This window comes from Patiria miniata, unplaced genomic scaffold, assembly GCF_015706575.1.
Source record: "Patiria miniata isolate m_02_andy unplaced genomic scaffold, ASM1570657v1 HiC_scaffold_20, whole genome shotgun sequence".
In the NCBI taxonomy this organism is placed as follows: domain Eukaryota; kingdom Metazoa; phylum Echinodermata; class Asteroidea; order Valvatida; family Asterinidae; genus Patiria; species Patiria miniata.
In genome coordinates, this window is record NW_024037059.1 from 33558177 (window position 1) to 33577038 (window position 18862).

At 42.4% G+C, this 18862-nt stretch overlaps 2 protein-coding genes across 2 annotated transcripts in view; one reads left to right on the top strand and one right to left on the bottom strand.

Moving 5' to 3' along the window:
• Positions 1 to 3122, bottom strand: part of LOC119728745 (hephaestin-like protein) — a 36681-nt gene extending 33559 nt beyond the window's left edge. Inside the window, exon 1 of the mRNA XM_038201114.1 lies at positions 2923 to 3122. Within this exon, the coding sequence (XP_038057042.1) occupies positions 2923 to 3122 (200 nt within the window). The remainder of the gene's footprint in view (positions 1 to 2922) is intronic.
• Positions 3123 to 8662: 5540 nt separating this feature from the next.
• On the top strand, positions 8663 to 10278 carry LOC119728746 (zinc finger protein 701-like). Its single transcript, XM_038201115.1, has 2 exons — positions 8663 to 9059; positions 9277 to 10278. Exons 1-2 carry the CDS (start codon positions 9057 to 9059, stop codon positions 9772 to 9774), a joined length of 501 nt encoding a protein of 166 aa, XP_038057043.1. The 5' UTR covers positions 8663 to 9056; the 3' UTR covers positions 9775 to 10278.
• The last annotated feature ends 8584 nt before the right edge of the window (positions 10279 to 18862 follow it).

Sequence of the window (18862 nt, forward strand, 5' to 3'; positions counted from 1 at the left end):
GTGTACGTGTGTACACATTGTCGTGCTGCAGTAACCGAACAAAATGGAGGTTTCAGAAGTAAGCCTAAATGGATGTCTCAATTCTGCGGCCGATAAGCTACAAATTGACGATTTTCGTCCTGAACAACGGACTGCACTTCAATACTTTCTTCAAGGACACGATGTCTTCGTCAATTTGCCGACCGGGTTCGGTAAATCAGCGATTTTTCAAGCAGCGCCGTACTGCTGTGAATTTCTTTGGCAGCTCGGCCTGCAACAAGCACGACAAGGAGGAGCGAACGTGGACGAGAGTAGTTTTTGCATAGCCCTCGTAATTTCACCCCTCACCGCCTTAATGAAAGATCAGTTGGACTCCCTAAGTCGCAAAGGAATCAAGGCCACTGCTTTAACCAAGGATACACCCACAACTAAATGTACAGTACAAGTTTGACAGCTACTGAGCTAGCTTTTACTGCGCAAACAACACAAACCACACGCACGTGTACAAAGTTTATTGACCCTTCGACTTCACGCAGTAGTGATGAATATTTATTTTATCGTCAGCCATTATCCAATGAGAGAAGACTATTTACCATAGCGCATACTTATTATCATAATGAGCAGAAACGGTTGCGTCAAGGCTGTCTTCCGTGTGACAGCTCCCACGGCATGGTTACTGTATACTGTACATGTACATGTACATGTACATGTACATGTTCTGTACATGTACGTGTACGTACGTCCGTGTGCGGATTTGTGTTAGGAGCATATCGCGCGCGCAGTACAGGCAATTCGCAAGCGGAGCTAGCTAGCCAGGGGCCGGGGGCTGCGAGCGGCGTACGTTGCCGTGACAAGTAGGGTAAAACGGCTGCCGGACAGTTCAGGGAACTGAAACTGAAAGCTTGGCTTGACAGCAACGGCTGACGGACAGTTCAGGGAAAAAGCTTGGCTTGACAGCATTGGTCAAGGCTAAGGCCCTCGCGGCTTTGCCGCTCGTGCTAGTCTTTTTATGTGCCAGCATCCGGGGTGCGTTACGTGTCCGGATGGGGTCCGGGTATAGGCGCGTGGGACTTGACTAATTAAGGCTAATTCAAGCGCGGTATAGGCGTATGTGCCAAGTTTTCAAACAAAGTAAAGTCAAATCATCGTTCCAGAATCAAGCTCTTTGTTGCGGTTTGCGGTAACGGAAGGTAAATACAACAGCCGGACAGTGATGACCAAAACGGCTGCCTTGTACCATGGACAAATCCCAAGTTAAAGTATACCCCATCAATAAATCTCGATGGCCTTTTCAACCTCCAGACTTAATGCGACCTTTGCCCACGCTTCTCACTCGATCGAGCGGAATGGTTCTTTCCCGCGTCCGTGATCATGCCACGCATGCGCCCGGTGTCACGGTCTCACTTCTCCGGCGTGCTAGCTTCTCCGAAAGGGAAATTTCGCTTCAACACGCATGCACAAAATTGCGCAGTGGTGTACATTTTGGTCAACTTTATTTGTGTGCTGAGTTCTTCGGGGTTGTACTGGTGCACGTAATATCATAGGATATTTGTATGCATAGTTACAAGGTACCAGTCAAATCCCAATAACCAAAAAAGACTTGAAATGCACATTTTATTTAAGCCGCATGGTTGCAAAAATAAAGACAAAATGGACCACGAACGAGCAAGGAACACGGACCAAGGAGTTCGTTCTTAATTATTCCTCCATGAACACACACACATGCATGACGTACGCTGGGAACACAAATCAGAACGCTTGCAAGACCATGCGGGAAGTGTTACATAACACATTCTTGGATGTCCCTCACTGCTTGGTAATACAGCCCGAGGAAAAGTAAGCACAGCGGACACATGAGCATGAATCGTGCTCATGTAATGTGCACTGTAACGTGCTCAACTGTCCGCCGAATCCACCTGGAGAAGCTAGCACGCCGGAGAAGTGAGACCGTGACACCGGGATCGCATTACGCAGGTGAAAAATTAGGGGAAATCCCGTTATGTTCCCGAGTCCGACATTGTTTTCTACTAAAAGCATAATCTGTGCTCGGTCTTACAAATGTTTTTTTGTTCCTCACGAAGTTACAATATGTATGTTTTATTTCAAAGAAAAAACAAACACATTTTTTTGGCGATTTTGGGTGTCATGCAACCCTTTGGAAAAAAAGGCTTTCGTTTTGCGTCGCTTTTGCGCCTGTAACGCACAAAATATTATTTAAAGAACAACATGCGCTGCATGCGATAACCAAATTATTGACAGGCCGCAAATAATTCGAAATTTGCGAATTATTAATGCAACTAAAACGAGAATATTTTGTTCGATGTTTTATTAAAAAGTGACTAACTTTTACGTTGCTACAAAAATGTAGCAATCGGAAAACAACTCTATTTTGGGGGGTGAAACTCGAAAAAATAAATACCCAATTAATTATCTTACCCGAATCGAGGAGCCTTGTTCAGAGCGACTTTACTTGTATAGTCGGAAATAAGTCTCCTGAAACTTTTGTCTCCATATCCTATGCTTTCATAAACAGACTAACACATCCCGGCAAAATCTATCACGCGTTCATATTATTTTCATTGTAATCGGCAAATCATTAATTATCGGAACAATGTACGACGCAAGCCTTTGAAAAAAAAGGCACTATAATTATAAAGTGATATATATGATTGAATTTTGTGACTCGAGTACAACGTACGCCGAAAAGAGTATAACTTAAGACATCGGAAGCAAGACTCATGCGTAAACATTAAGTACAGTGACTAAAGCAAGTCAGTCATTAAGAATCCAGTCAATCAATCGACTAAAACCGACTTCACTAACAGCAGTGCAGGCGCCAACAGCAGAAGCCTAAGCTAAGCCGAACCGCAGCCGCAGATTCAGGCACGGCCTGGGATTCTGGCTGTAAAGTTTGTAAGGGGATATAACCACTGATCTCCTTACCTTCCCTCGTGGATGTCAGTGTTCTTGATGAGATTTCTCCCCGATGGAGCATAGTCCCACTCAATCTCCACGGCAGCCACAAAGTATTCCCGTAACTGGTTGGTAACGAAGCCTCGTGCAGACACGACACTGCCGTAGAGTCCCACCACCAGGCAAGCAGCCAAGACCACGCGGGGCCAGATATGGACCAAACGGTGCATACTTCGTGCTAAAGCTCGGTACAAGTTCTCGGAAACTGGGCCAGCACTGCAATCTGGGCAGCAGGTTTGACTGATAATTTCGCACTTAACTAGCTCAGAACACGTTACACCAGCCAGTAAGAGAAGCTGTCTCAAAGCACAGTACCAATGTGCCACCAGGCGCGACCTCACTTTTATAATATTTATGAAGCTTGCTCAGTTTCCGGTGGGTACACAAAAGTGATTGTTGGTTATGAGACAATGGATGCCAGACGTATTCTGGTGCTGTGTGTGTGCCTTTTGAGTTGCGTTTATTATGGACGTGACTCACCTGGGGTCAGAGTCGGGGTGACGAGCTGGTTGTTGCTGCCATATTAAAGACTCGCACCCGTGATTCACCCGGAAATACCCACTCCATGGTAACATACTAACATTTACGAAACTTGAGATCCGCCAATGTCAGTTTATCTGATAGCGGATTTTAATCTTTGAACTGTTTGTGAGAGATCGTCTGGATTATGACACAAATACCCAGCTATTACTCGGTAACGAGTGCGCATTAGAGCAGAGCTGTCAGTGTCACTGGTAGTCCAAGGTTACGGACCGTTGGAGGGCTTTTTGTGTTTTGTCGCTGGTACAGTGTATAGTGTTTGTCAGACGATTTCATAATTCAGTGTTAGTAAAAAAACACTGCAATGTTGCAAAGGAGCCATCTTTTTGAAGTTTTGAAGTTTTGAACTTTTTAATTGGACTTACCGCTTGCCTTTTTAAACCTTTTTTTTCTGCAGTACCCGATTTACGTTTTTGTCCACGAGGCAACAGAATTTTGCATATACGAGCGGAAACGGTACAATTATAGACAACGCAGGTTTAAAACTGACTGAACTTTAGTTCACGGTTTATTTTTATTTTTCACTTCTTTAAATACAAAGTTTTTTCTGGGCTATACTAGTTACTGTGTCCTTCATTAATTGCAGCTCTGCCCTCTACTTGGCAACCCTGCAAGGCAATGCATGTCTCAGCTCTATATCCTCATAGAAAGAACGGCTCTGGGGACGCATTTTGTGCTCCCGGAGTACGCATTATTTTTTTAGACGCCTCGCGGACAAAAAACTGAAATCGGGTACCGCAGTAAAAAGGTTCACAAAAGACAAACGGTAAATGCAATTAACCTCATTTTTTTTCAAACAAGGTTACTACACTGTTAGAACATTGGGCAAAAGAATGCCCAACTTATTGCCCAAAGTTTGTTCAATAGTCAACATGAACATCTATTGCGCAATTATTACCCAACGGTCGTTGGGCAATGTCTTTACTAAATAATTAAGCAAACCACTTTCTCAAAAGTTGGTTATGTACTACTGCCCAACCCTTGGTAGGCCTAGTGTGCCTAAGGATTGGTAATTATAGGTTTCCCATTTTTCGGGCAGTAACAGTTACCCAATTGTTGACTAACAATTTTTGCTAATTTATTGGGGAATTCAGAACGACTGCTTAAGGGCCTGTCACATTATATGCGCTCTCATAGGAGACCTTACGGCGACCATTTTTTTCTCTCATAAATTTAACAATCGCAGCGAGGACGCAAGAAAATGACAATTTTCTGTCTCAAAGAAGCTCAAGCTACGCTCATACTGTGCTCTTCTCGCGCTTACGATGCTCTCAACTCGCTCTCTAGTCTCTATGCGCTTCTGTCAAGCTCAATTACTCGATCTAGTCGCTGCCGCTGCGCTGTCACCGCACCTGCACTACGCTCTGCTCGCTGTTGATACGTCCTAATTGCTCGCGTCGCGCTCTCTGTTCGACCAAAATACGCTCATGTGACGTCACTTGCGCTGTATAACGGTCACTTGCGCTGTATACCACGACAAAACGGTCAATACATAGTCCAGTTTCAAAAATTATTCAACAGATTCATCGCAGTCGAGTTACTTTCTCATGGGGGGGGGGAGTACATCGACTGCCTTGCGCCTAAGCTGCCTCACCCACTTCAATGTCGCACGATTCACGCTCGCACAGCGCCCGAGTTGCGTCATTAGGGCGCCCTGGCCAGAGCGCAGAGGTGTTGCGATTGTTTTGAGCATGTTCAAAGACCTTTGCGCTCATCGAAGACAATTAAGACCCTCTGGCGCCCATCTGGCGACCTATGTAGTTGTCGTTGCGATCTAGTAGTTGTTGTTGCACCCCAGCTATTTTTCAAGGACGCAGTGAGAGCGCATATAAGATCGCAGACAGTGTGACAGGGCCTTTAGTAGTTGGGATCCAGCTGTACAATAATTGGGCAACTGTGAATCCAGTTTACGACCACTTGTTGGTAAATTCTCGTACATTTTTATAAATTGTTGGGCATAAATCCATTGCAAAAGCTCAGTTGTTGGGACTTGATTCAACCAAAAAATGGGCATTTTTTATCCAACAGTTAGTTAGCACAGACTTTAATAAATCACTTCCGAAAAATGTTTATTTCGTTTTTCCCTCTTTATTTATGAACACCAAACAAACACCACAGCAAATCCTCAGTTCAAAAATAAATACATAAAATAAAGATTCACAAATATCTCAATTTCTAATGAAAACACTCGTTGGCTAAACAAAAGCCTCACTTCTAACTACTTCATCAAACTGAAGAGCTCAAATCAAAATTGAGAGTCAAAGGTAAATAAAAAAACTGTTGTGAATGCACCAAGAGCTGCTTTACTTCTAATTAGCTCTTTCGTGCCTGATGGCGTCTACAAAACACATTTATTACCGTGCCTGTTTGAGTTTTCATTTTTTTTTCACTCTCAAATACATTATTTCTTTAAATTTACTTGCGGCAGAAGTTCTTTAAGCTTCTTACAAATAAAACGAAAAGAAAACAGCATTATCCTTTTATTAAATGTCTCATACTGGTCGGAACAAAGCTCCAAATTTGCAATCAAAACATATTTTTCTCTACTATGATTCTGAGACTCTAGACAGCTTTTTTTTTTGAAGCTATAGGGGAAGGAAACAGCTTGGTACTTGCAGGTGCGCTCTTTAGCAAACATCCAGGGCTTTTGAGGTGGGTGGTCGTGGTATGGCCTGCTTCTTGTGATCCACTGCTCAGTGAACTTCGCTCCCAAATACCATCTTCACCCTGTCAGCAACTGTCTGTCATTATCTGTATAGATGAGAAGGTGTAAAAAAAAAAAAATCAGTCTGTCCAGCTGTTTAGCATAATTATGTGGATATTGTGGATAATTTTATTGTAGGTAGAAAAAGCCTCCAACAATGCTTGGAGAATTAAGGAGCGTACCCCAATCCTTGGATATAATAGGAGTATATCGTGCCCAATCTGGCCCGGCCCTCGGACAGCGAACAGGAGCACGTAACCCAACCTTTGGGGAGAATAGAAGCAAAGAGTTGGGGAGATAACGGCATGTGTATACCAAACCTTTTGGATAAAAGAATTACGTACCCAATTTCTGAGGAGAATGGGAGCATAACACCCAATCATTGGATGGAATAGAATCGTACACATGTTCCCAAACTTTGGGGAGCTAGAAGAGGCTTACCCAACCCTGCTAGTGCTAAATCAAATGTCATACCATTATGACATTTATCTCCCAAAATATTTTAGGGAATATCACATGAAATGAGTCATGAATCAGGAATAAGACATTGGGACACTCGCATTATAATGCAATTGTTGGGTTAACAGTACGATATGGATAACGTTAAACCTAGCATATCACTGCGAAAATGCACAGAAACCGTCCGTGTGCTGTGCTTATCAGACAGGCACACATATTCCTGTATCATGAATTCTCTCTTTATATAAATATAAGAATCCGTACTTTTAAATTTCGAGACATGTACAATTCTTACCTATGAAAACGTCAATAAGGCGTTAACACCACATTTACTAAACAGTTCAGTCGTAAATGTGGATCTTTGCTAAACGTAAAACGCATGCGCATTGGAGTCTCATTACTTGTCGCAGATATTTTATTTACGATTATAGATCTCTTTGTAACTTCAGTCAAAAGGAGCCCGAATAATAATACATTGATGACATTGTGAATTGTAAATAAAATATACATAAATATATATATATAAAAAATTAATTACAGAAATAGTCCGTGTTTTTTTTCAAAGAAAAATTACTTTTGTTTGTGTTAAAATATTGACTGACTAAACGTCTCCGTGCTCCTCATTAATAGCGACGTAGGGTTTTTTTTTTTGGTGGTTTTTTTTTTTAATTATTATAATTTTTGAAGCAATCCTCTACATTCTTTAGACCAGAATACGTATGTTATTTGGCAATATGCATGTATACAATCTACGTAGCCTACACCCGTCGGGGTTTTTGTTTTTGGTAATAATCTTGATTTTATGATCTTAATGTTTAAGATCGTCTTGACAGCGACGCGTAAATCTCAAGAGCAAACGGAAAAATACATAATTACTAACAAATAGGCATATTTGCTTGTTTCAATATCAATTAAGAAAAAGAACAAAAAGAAGAAAACACACCTATAGTGGAAAAAAATCCAACTTCTTACTTGTTCAACAAATATTAATATTTCCCACTCGATAGAATATAATTCTTGATAACCTGATTGACAGATGATGGGTACAATTGCTCGAAATGAACTTTTAAGGACCATTTGGAATGAAATACACTTACTTGTCAAAATGAATAATAAAACGCACGAATCAAATTACTATTAGTATTATTTTTTTGGAAAATCTTATACTGATTCAAGACCCCTTGAAACGAAACTGATCAAACCAGTACAATATTAAATTAAAGACTCGTTTTGATTGTACATGAATTTGTCGGGAAAAAACGCTATAATGATTTTAATGCATCCTTTTGCTTTCATTATTCATTATTCCAATTATGATCCTTTTCATGTGATTGCTTGCGATTGTTTTCTTCTTTTTTTCTCACCAGAGTCACTTAACTACATGTGTTCTGCGTCCAATCGATGCAGTCGTTGTCGAGGGCCACCTAATGAATATGGAAATTAACAAGTGATGTTGCGTTCATACTGAATTTCAATAATCTAGAAAAAAATCACATCGTCTATTTCCCACTCATCATCGATAATAATAATTATGACGATCATGAAAACTGAGTTTGATTAGGCCTAATTGTCACAAAGTTGTTAAGAACAATGTGGCCTAATCCAAACAAGAAAGAAAGAAAAAAAAACTGGTCACAAAAGTTATGTACTGACTCCACTGTGTAATTGCATGTGCAGGGTGTCCTGAAAATAATGGTGCATGTAAAACCCGCCATTTTCGCCAATTTACAACCGGAATTTACTGCAAATGTTCACATGATCTTCAAGGTTACAGATTTAGCTTAATAATACCGTTTGTTTAATTAAGAATGATACATCATATATGAACGACCAATGTAAACTAATCTTATCTTGACAATGCGACACATCTTAATTCTAATCATGGCCATGTAATATACAAAAAAAAAATAATCCAACGTGAACGCAAACCATTTTTTTTTTATGTAATTTCATTAACAATATAAATTTCCTAAAAAAATAAATAAAAAAAAAATAAAAAAAAAATTAAATAAAATTCAATCAAACATTATTTTCAAGGTAGCTTTCTTTTATTAGCATAACAATGAATATGCTGCGCTATTTTTAGATTTAGTAAAAAAAAGAGAGATTTTCGTCATCTGGAAGTAGATAAGGTGAGGATTGTCGTCACGAGGATCAGTCTGAATGTGGACATTGACATCGTCACGTCGCTCTTGAGTCTCGAGTAAGTGTCCTATAATTGTAATGTATTCGATAATACATGCACATTTACATTTGTACATAAATGGTGTAATTTCTTACAATAACGATTTTCGTTTTTCTTATAAAACCCAGATACCCTCAAGTTTCAATATGAGCCATCAGGGAGTTCCTTCGATGCTTGCAGGAGGAGTGGGACATCGATCAAGATGAAGATCAGCTTATGGTAAGTACAAAACAACCATCTGGAAAACAAATATTACTACATTATATACATGTATTATACTATACTTTACAAACCAACTTGTTGGGATACAGTTTTTCTTTCTTAATTAGTAATCCATTTAATTAAAAACAAAATGTCTATGTATTGATCGCATTTTATGTTAATATATGTAAGTGAATATTTGTACTAACGATCCTGTTTCTGTTTTTCTCTGCAGATTGTTGACGTTCTTCCCGAGCCGTCAGCCGCGGTGAAGCAGCAAGGATTACAGGATGGGCGAGAACAAAACGAAACGGCAGTCAAAGGTAGACGATACCCATGCGGGACGTGTGGAAAGGTCTTCCGTCAATTGACCAACCTCATCCGACACCGCAAGCTTCACGAGATCGGTCCGAATGTCAACAAGAAGGCCGTGACCTGTCCGGTTTGCAGCAAAGTATTCTCTCGTCCCAACAACTTAAAACGGCATCGCAAGAACCACACCGCAGATCAGCTGCCGTCCACCACACGTCAAATATCGCATCAAGGCAATGGAGAGTCGCCACGTGCTGAAGCTGGAAGTAACTGTACGCCTCCCCAAAGCTCAATCGTTAAGATGTCAATCTGTCCAGCATGCGGAGGTGTTTTCCAGAGGGTGAACCAAATGTTGTGTCATCTACAAAACGACCACGGTGGAGTGTCGGCATCTTACTACACCGTTCGAGCCAAACCATGAACCCTATAAATCCATCGCTGAGAATAAGGAGCGAGAGCCTGATATGATGGAGGCTGTTCCCAATGTCCTTACTTCAACATCACCGACTGGCGTACCACTACCGTCACCACAGGCACCACAGACACCACAGGGGCACATCTGCCCACTGTGTGACAGTCTTTCAGTCGACTTGACAGCCTGAGGAGACACATCAAACGTACCACGAAAGCGGTGCAATTCCACCGTCAATACACGAAGAACCGTTATCACATCAGATTTCCCGTCCTGAGTCACCTGAAACTGTTCCCGAGGATCCCCGCGAGTTTCCAGCTGATGATAACGGCGAAGAAAACTTGCAAGAGACTGATGATATTCCCAAAGCTCTCCGTCGACACTGGTTGCCCATTCGCACGCATTACACAACCGGCCGCCGCATTCAAGATGTATACAACTTTCGACTGGCTGGAAACTCGACCATGGACGTTGATTTGGCTTTGAAAATGATATTTCAGCGCCTTCGATACAAGGGCGGATCGGGGGGGGGGGGGGCAAAGGGGGCCATCCCCCCCCCCAAAAAAAAAAAACCCGACACCAATTTTTTTTTATGCGACATTGCAATAAAGGCAGGCAATGAGTACACCACCATCTTTTCCTCAAAAAAAAACATTGGTTAAAGTGGTCAGAAATTGCCTCAGATCGCACCACAGAGCATCTCGAACCCCACGCCATAATTTTGTTGACCCACTTTTTGGGGGGACCAACATTTTTTTTGGCCCCCCCCAAAAAAATTGTGTTCTGGATCCGCCCTTGCTTCGATGCCGAGTAAAGATCAACTTATCGTTTGGGTTTACGTCATTCGGAGACGGGTCAGCTGAGGTATTTCCACGCCAGTCAAAACAATGCGAGGCTGTTCTCTACCCCGGAGACTGTTGCTACGGAGCAAGACATGGACCGTGTGAGGGAGAAAGTCCGAGAGACTGACATCTTACAGTACGGCATTCTGCGTCGACCCGACACAAAATGGACCGTTGCAGCCACCACCATCGTGACGGTCTACGTCAACAAAATGCCGCAGTTTCCGATCGGCTCACCCGTAGTGAAACTGACTTCCGCACTACGTCGCTAACAATCGGGGTCTGACAAACTTGCTCCGAAACACAAACTCCGGAAAGACGCTTGATGACAATTTTTGTTTCTTTCGTTGTCTGGCCGTGCATAGGGGAACCAATTCACACTCGACTGAAAAAGCAGTACATCATCTGGTCGAAACATACCGCCAGGCTGCGGGCAAAGATCGGGTAGACGGAATAACGCTGGATGAGCTGGCCATTGCCGAGGTGGTGTTCGAGGTGAATGTGCAGGTGTACATGCTGCTGCCGGCAGAGATCGATGACGATGATGATGACGAGAACGAGGTTGATAAGATGACAGGGGATGAACAATGTCCGAACAAATCCCCGATCCAGGTGGAACTGATCAGGCGTTCTCACCGCCGCTATCCCGATACTCTGTATTTTAACCTGTGGGGAAATCATTTCTCCTACATTTCTGATCTCAGTAAGTACAGCCGATCCTACGCATGCTCCAAGTGCAACACCGTGTTTACCAGATCGTGGAATCTTATGACCCATGAGATCACGTGTGACGTCTACGTTAAACACAAGTTTAGTGGGGGTTCTTACCAACTGCCTTTAACAATCTTCGACAAGTTATCCGAGATCGGCATAGATGTAGAGGAGGACATGAAATATTACCCCTACAGGGCAACCTTTGATTACGAATGCTACTTCCAGTCCGTATCTCCCTCAATGCGCCAGCGAGAAGGAAAACTGCGATGGGAAGCACGCCACGAGTTACTCAGTTGCAGCATAGCCAGTAATATTCCGGACTACGAGGCGCCACGGTGTTTTGTCGGTAACGGCAACCCGCGTGAACTGGTATCAGACATGGTCGACTACCTACATACCATCAGTCTAGCTGCGTACGACACACTTCTGGAGAAATATTATGAAGTCATTTTTGAGAGGTTGGATGAGATGATTGAGGACATGAAAAGCGAGTCAATGCCGCTGAGCAAACTGCACAAGCACATCAACAAACTCAGGGAGCAGTTAGATGAATATCTTCAAGAGTTACCGGTGCTGGGTTTTAACTCTGGAAAGTACGATATCAACGTCATCAAGCGTTATCTGTACCCGGTACTTCAAGAAAAAGATCCTCTAAAATGGATCATCAAAAGAACCAGCACATACATGGCCCTCAAAACCGAGAAGTTGAAGTTTCTCGATATCGCAAATTATCTTGCTCCCGGATACAGCTGCGCGAAATTTTTGAAGGCGTACGACTGCCCCCTGACCAAAGGATTTTTTCCCGTACGAGTGGGTAGATGATCTGGACAAACTTGAAGTCGGGTCACTTCCACCTCATCAGGCCTTATACAGCAAGCTGAAGGGATGCAACATATCCGAGGAGGAATACCAGTACTGCCAGAGCGTGTGGAAGGAGCACGGTATGACCACAGTACGGGATTTTCTCGTTTGGTACAACAACCTGGACGTGGTTCCCTTTCTCGATGCGGTAGACAAGATGTATGCATTCTACAGAGAGCGGCAGATGGACATGTTTAAATGCGCCATCTCGGTCCCGGGTCTGTCACTACACTACCTTTTACTTACACTACCGAATGACATCTATTTCAGCCACCGGCGGCGGAACCGGGGGGGGGGGGGGGGGGGCAGAGGGGGCAGTTGCCCCCCCCCCCCACTTTTGAATAGGTAGCTATTTTGCCCCCCCACTTTTTACCAGGAGCGATTTTAAAAAACGAGGTTAATTAAAATGATACAAGAGGTAAAAAAGATCAAGTTGAACACGTGTCTCATTTATAGGGCCCTATTAATAGTATTATGTACTACAATGTATCTCTTGCTCAGAAAATATTTGTTAAAGTGGTCAGAAATTGCCTCAAATCGCACCACAGAGCATCTAGAATCCATTTTTTTTTTCGGGGCCCTTAAGCGGGCCCCGAACCCCACGCCTCAAGGGCTTCGCGCTTCACGCTCGCATCAGTTCTGATCAAGGTATGTTCCCCCATTTTGGAAAGCGATTGACACCCCTGTTTGGGGGTGAAATTTGACAATAGGCCTTATACCTAAGGGAGTATGGCGACACAAAATTAGAAAAATGATACGAAAAATAGGGATATACCATAATTTTCGGAATATAAGCCGCGCGGTGTATAAGCCGCAGCACGCAAAAATCTGCAAATTAAGATCTGAAGTCGGCGTATATAAGCCGCACCCACCGCAGCGGTTTCAATTTTGTAAGGCCTCCAAAAATTCTAGTCAAAAAGCTCTGAACCAGTTCCAGTTACACTACAGAAGCTATAAAAAGGGCCACAAAATTTATATCAAATCATTTTCAATCGATACTCTTACAAACAAATATGGAAATTGATGATGAGAAATAAACACCGGGAACTGCTGCCGGCTGCCCCGTCCCGGTCCCCGGCCTTAAAAGTTGCATGGCCGGCCAGGCAGCCTGCGCCGCGCCGGTGAATGACAACATTTTCCCGCAGTACGTGAGAGAGTATGCAACCCACCGCGTGTTGTCTGACTGGAGCGCTACAAATCTTGCTTTTGTGGCAACAGATGCTGACTTGTTTTGTCTTAAGAATAAGCAGGTCCGTTTTTACCTCAAAACTTTTCAAATTTTTGTGATTACTAGCGAATAGTAACGTAAAAAATTCAAGTTTCGATCGTAACTTCCTTCAAAAATAGTCAAAACCAAAGACCCTTTAGCGCCGTAGGAAACGATGCTGACATTTTTATGGACGAATCCATTAATTTTGTAAGGGGTGATTTAGTCCCTTTTTTGAGTTTTACATCGTTTCTTGAATTCGTTTCAAAAAAAATATATACTGTGACGTTAAACAACTTATTATCTAATAAAGAAATGTTTCGAACACCATAAAAAGTATTAGTCGTCTTTTTTCGTGTTTTTTTTTTTAAATGCAGAAATATTGGTAATTATTGTTCCCAAGAAAGTACACCCCTTCATTACCACAAATGGTGTGGTCCGCTGGGGGAAAGCATGCAGCTAGCTGCACACCATCACGTACGGCTGGTCACAAGCGTCGAAGAAAGCTTTCACCGTACTTTTTACCGCTCGGTACCTTGGTTTCGGTTTGTTAATGACTTTTTAATTGATAATTCATTTCAGCGACACCTCTCTTCTTATACCAGTACATTAACTACACATGTGAATCTTATTTTTATTCTTCAAGGCTCAGCGTATAAGCCGCCCAGTGTATAAGTAAACATTTTCATGGGCAAAATCAAGCCGCGGCTTATATTCCGAAAATTACGGTAGGAATAGTCCACACGCATAGGTTAGCAGACATTACGTAGGTCACACTTTCGTTTCGGACCAACTTCACACTTTTCCCATTTGCTTTGATTTTGCTTTAATCCTGCTCCGGGAACAGTAACTGGACCTTGCCCCCCACTTTTAAAAGTGTTCCGCCGCCGATGATTTCAGCCTCATCGACGAAGCGAACAAGGACCTTTATTACAAACTCAGAGACAACATCGTGCGTGGCCCGTCTCTCGTCTTCCATCGATACCACGAGAAATGGAAAACGTTCATCCGAGGAGGCACCAAACTGTGTCAAAACATCGTAGGATTTGACGCCAACGCCCTCTATGGTCTCTGATGCAAGACATGCCCGTGGGGTCGTGTATAAGGAGACGGGCCGACCACGACTTCACACCCATCAGGAGCCATACATTCGGTGTTATGGCCACAGAGTGGCTAGACTGGGTGGCCCATTGCGAAGGTGCCCATATTCGGCATCAATTCAACAGCACGGAGAAGCGTGTGGGTGAGCGAATGATCCCGGTGGATGGCTACTGCAGCGACACCAACACAGTGTACCAGTTCCCCTCCTTTTTTTTTTTAAATTTTGCCCCCCCCCCAAAAAAGGAAATTGCAGGGGAAATGTGCCTTTGGGTATGTAAGCACATTATGAAGTATGAAAAATCTGTCCCAACTTTTTGGGCATCCATCCAAAATATTGTTTGTCCCAATAGCGACTTTTTTTCACCGATAATCAAATTCATAGGTGTAAGGGGCCATTCAGAATGTTCAATGTTTTAAAATTTCGACTTTTTTTCCAAATTATTTTGACCCACCCACCCACCCCTAATTTCGATTAATAAAAAACTGAACATGTACATGTACATGCACTTGCATGTACATGTACTTGAACACCATGTACATGTGTGTCTAGTTCAGTGACGGCGTGAAGTTGTCGGTCTTCCTCTTTTGCACTGGTGACCTTCAGTTTTCTTGTGTTTTGCCAGCTGATATGCTGTTGGGAATGACAGGTTGCAGTTTTGGAAGCCACAAAGATGACCGTGGTTTTGTCGTTTTCTGGATGAGGTGGATGACATGTGACATACGAGGTTGTGCCTATCACGTGAGGTAGCTGAGAAAAACATTCGCTCGTCCGCCCCCCCCCCCCCCCCCCCCCGCCCTGTTTGCAGGGCGGGGGGTACGAGCGAAAGAAAACATCAGGTTTGGGCAGACATCACATCACAGGCTGCGGTCCTCGTAGTCTTGGAGTCCAGTGGTTGAATAGTCCAGTTTTATAGCGATTGGATACACGTAGGCCTACATGACGTACATGTACAGTACACAGTGGCGTAGCCACGGGGGGGGGGGGGACAGCCCTCCCCCCATGAAACCTTGTCCCCCCCCCCAGTCGCCCCCCCCCCCCCCCCCCCCCCCACTGAGATTTTGAGTTTCTAAAAAAATTATCATTGATCTACATGACGCCCCCCATGAAATGTTCCAGCGCCCCCCACTGAAAAATTCCTGGCTACGCCACTGGCCCCGGTTGACTATGCACACCATGGCTCGAACTATAGTGTGATCCGGTACACTCGCTGGCCCCGTCCAGCTGTTGCTTCCCCGTCACTGTAGCGGTCCGCTCCCGCTTCAGTCCGGCCGTCTCTGCGAAGCGAAAGCTCGTACCGTGCCACTCGGTTCAGCTAAAATCTTTGGCATACTTGGTTCCCCCAGTTAGTGTTGTGAGACTCCGACACCGGTGTTGAAACCAAGGAAAACCCTGACGTTGGAGGAATCCCCACAAAGTTAAATAAACCAGTAAAGTCACTGTGTGTGTGAAAGCTCTGTTTCCCGCCAAATTCGTTATCATAGATAATAATGTTGATTCTAATATAAAGTTAATGAACTAATAGGGAATGCAACAATAATTTCAGGAATGAATTGCAGGGCAGCTCCGTCGCACAGCCTTTAACGTTTCACCACTTGAAACTTAGAACTGATAGACACATGGATTACAAGATAAGAGAACTGTTCAATTGCCTCATTCATGTTCTCCGAAGTCATCGTGTTAAAATTAGAAAAAGTTTTAACTATGGAAGGTTGTGAATCTTTTCTTTCAAAACTGAGGGAGGAATTGTTGCAGTCATATTTATTTTATCGTCAATGTAAAATTGTGTCTTATTTCATTTTGTTCCCGGGTATTTTCTTGTTGTTTCTGTAGACCTATGTATGTCAACTAGGTTGTTTGTTTTTATGGTTTGCATTTTTCTCTCTGGGGAATGGGATTGCTTTTGTTTCTCGGTTTTGTTTTGTTTTGTTTGTAATAAACTTTTTAGCCCGTTTGTCATTCATTCCCGTTATTGAGTCTGGTTGTTTGTTTTGTTTGTTTGTTTGTTTGTTGGGTTGTAAGAGTATTTATTTATTAGTTCGTTTTTATATTTTTGTATCTGTCTGGCTTGTCCAATGTTTCACTCTATGATTTTTTTGCTGAGTCTTGTCTCATCTCCCCGTCTTGTCTCGTCTCGTCATGTCTCGTCAAGTCTCGTCTCGTATGATTTGTACAATTTACTTTTCAATAGTACTTTAATTTTTATGAATGGAATTTTAAATCTGTTTTATTGGCAGGGGTTTGGATAAATGTCTCATGAAAATTGTTTTTTTTTACTTTTACATATCCGTGGCAGCCTGTCCAACTTTTAGCTTTTATTTTATGTTTTAAGATTTAAAATAAAATAATTGAATCAAATAAATCAAATAAAGTTTCTTCATATCTTTATTACGCTGGAGATTTCCCGATCGCAGTACATATGAGAGGCAGCCCAAATAGGCGCGACCTAATCCGGCCAAATTACGATTTGTATACTAGTTTATCTCTAATAATAAAGAATTTTGGCCCCTGCACTTGAGGGTCTGTATTTGTAGAAGTGAAGGGTCCATGTTCCTGAACTTGGATTTCTGAACAAAACATTTGAATGGAATCTATATTGATATGGAGTGGAAGGAATCTGTTTTTTTTTTTGTTTTTTTTTCAAAATGGCGATGGGGTGATCATTGTTGGAGGGAAAAATCACCTAAAAGTCATAGGTCAAACCCCCCCCCCCAAAAAAAAGATTTCCAAAAAGGTAAAGAGGATTAATTCAGCTTTCATTTGATGTATGTTTTGATCACCTGTGAGGGTTCAGAGTATGTTCCCCGATTTGTTTAAATTGGGGTATTTATCTTTGGTGCCTATGGGAATTTATGTATTGGTGTGCACCCACAAACTTTTCATCTGGAAGGCTCATGTCACGGAATGTCCCATTAAATTGTTTAGAAATTATGTTGAAAATAACATCTTCATGGATTCCCAGCACAACTCCTCACAATAAGCCCAGTGTTAACAATATTTCTCGTTGTGGGTCTGAAAATGAAAATTGTCGGTTTGTGTATTGTGAATATGATCAAGTGAAATTATTTATGCAGTATTTTGCCCATTTCCCTCAAAATTGCATATTGTAATATTGTACATTTTTGTCAATTTGCTAGAATATGTGATGCCTCACCAACAAGTATCTTTTAACGAAATTCAATCAGAATATTTATCAATTTTTAAAATAAAATATTAGTTGTTGTGTTACTTGTTGGTGTCCCTGCCACACTGTACGATGGTGTAGCCGTGCGTTATGCACGTGGATTGTTTACTTTCGTTTTGACGGGGACTTTACTGAATAGAGTCTGGTGACTGTACATAGAAATTTCTTTGAATAAAAGTCGAATCGTTCATTCATGTGCACTTGTTATGCAAAGCAGGGGCAGTGGTTCAAGGATATCTATGTCGACATGAAGAAAGTGTGCAAGAACGCGACTTGAATGCTTTTATGTGTTCACAATACAACGACGCTGTTTAGTTATTTCACTGTGTGACACAGTGAGAAATTTTGGAATCATAATGGCGTCAGCGATACTTGCTGGGGAGCTCTTGCGTACACTTTCTGTACTTTGGGACTGTTGTTTCCAGGACAATTGTGTGTGCGGTAACATATTTGTCTGGATAATTGTTTAGGGCGTTACCGGCAAGTTAACACAAACTTGGTGTCAAATAGATCATGGGAGTTACTTTTCTTTGACTTTTCATACAAGTTTACATAAACTTTAACTGTATGACCTGCAGTGGCGTAGCCACGGGGGGGGGGGGGGGGGGCGTGGGGGGCGACAGCCCCCCCCATGAAACCTTGTCCCCCCCCCATTCGCCTCCCCACTGAGATTTTGAGTTTCTAAAAAAAATATCATTGATCTACATGACGCCCCCTCCCCCCCATGAAATGTTCCAGCCCCCCCCCCCCCCCACTGAAAAATTCCTGGCTACGCCACTGACAGTACATATAGGGGACGAAGTTGGAAAAGAAACACGCATCGCGATATCGGAATGCTTGCACGTAGTTCAGGCAAGTCAAAAGATATATCTTTCTTTGTTTTTTTAAATCTTTTTTCCATGGAAAGTGAATTTCGATTTTCAGTTATTTAGCTTGACCCATCCACCCACAATTTGGAAAAAAGATCGAAATTTTAAAACATTGAAAATTCTGAATGGCCCCTAAGAGCTTAAATAATGCTCTTCTTCCATTAAAAAAGTGTTTTTGCATTGTTTGGAGAAAACTATCGCCCCCCCCCCTGAAAAAAAATATATAGTAGGCTTATATAAATTTAAAGTTTACCCTCTCATTTTTTTGAAATACAATTTGGGCAAAAATACAATTGCTTTATAAACTTGCTGAAAAGATGC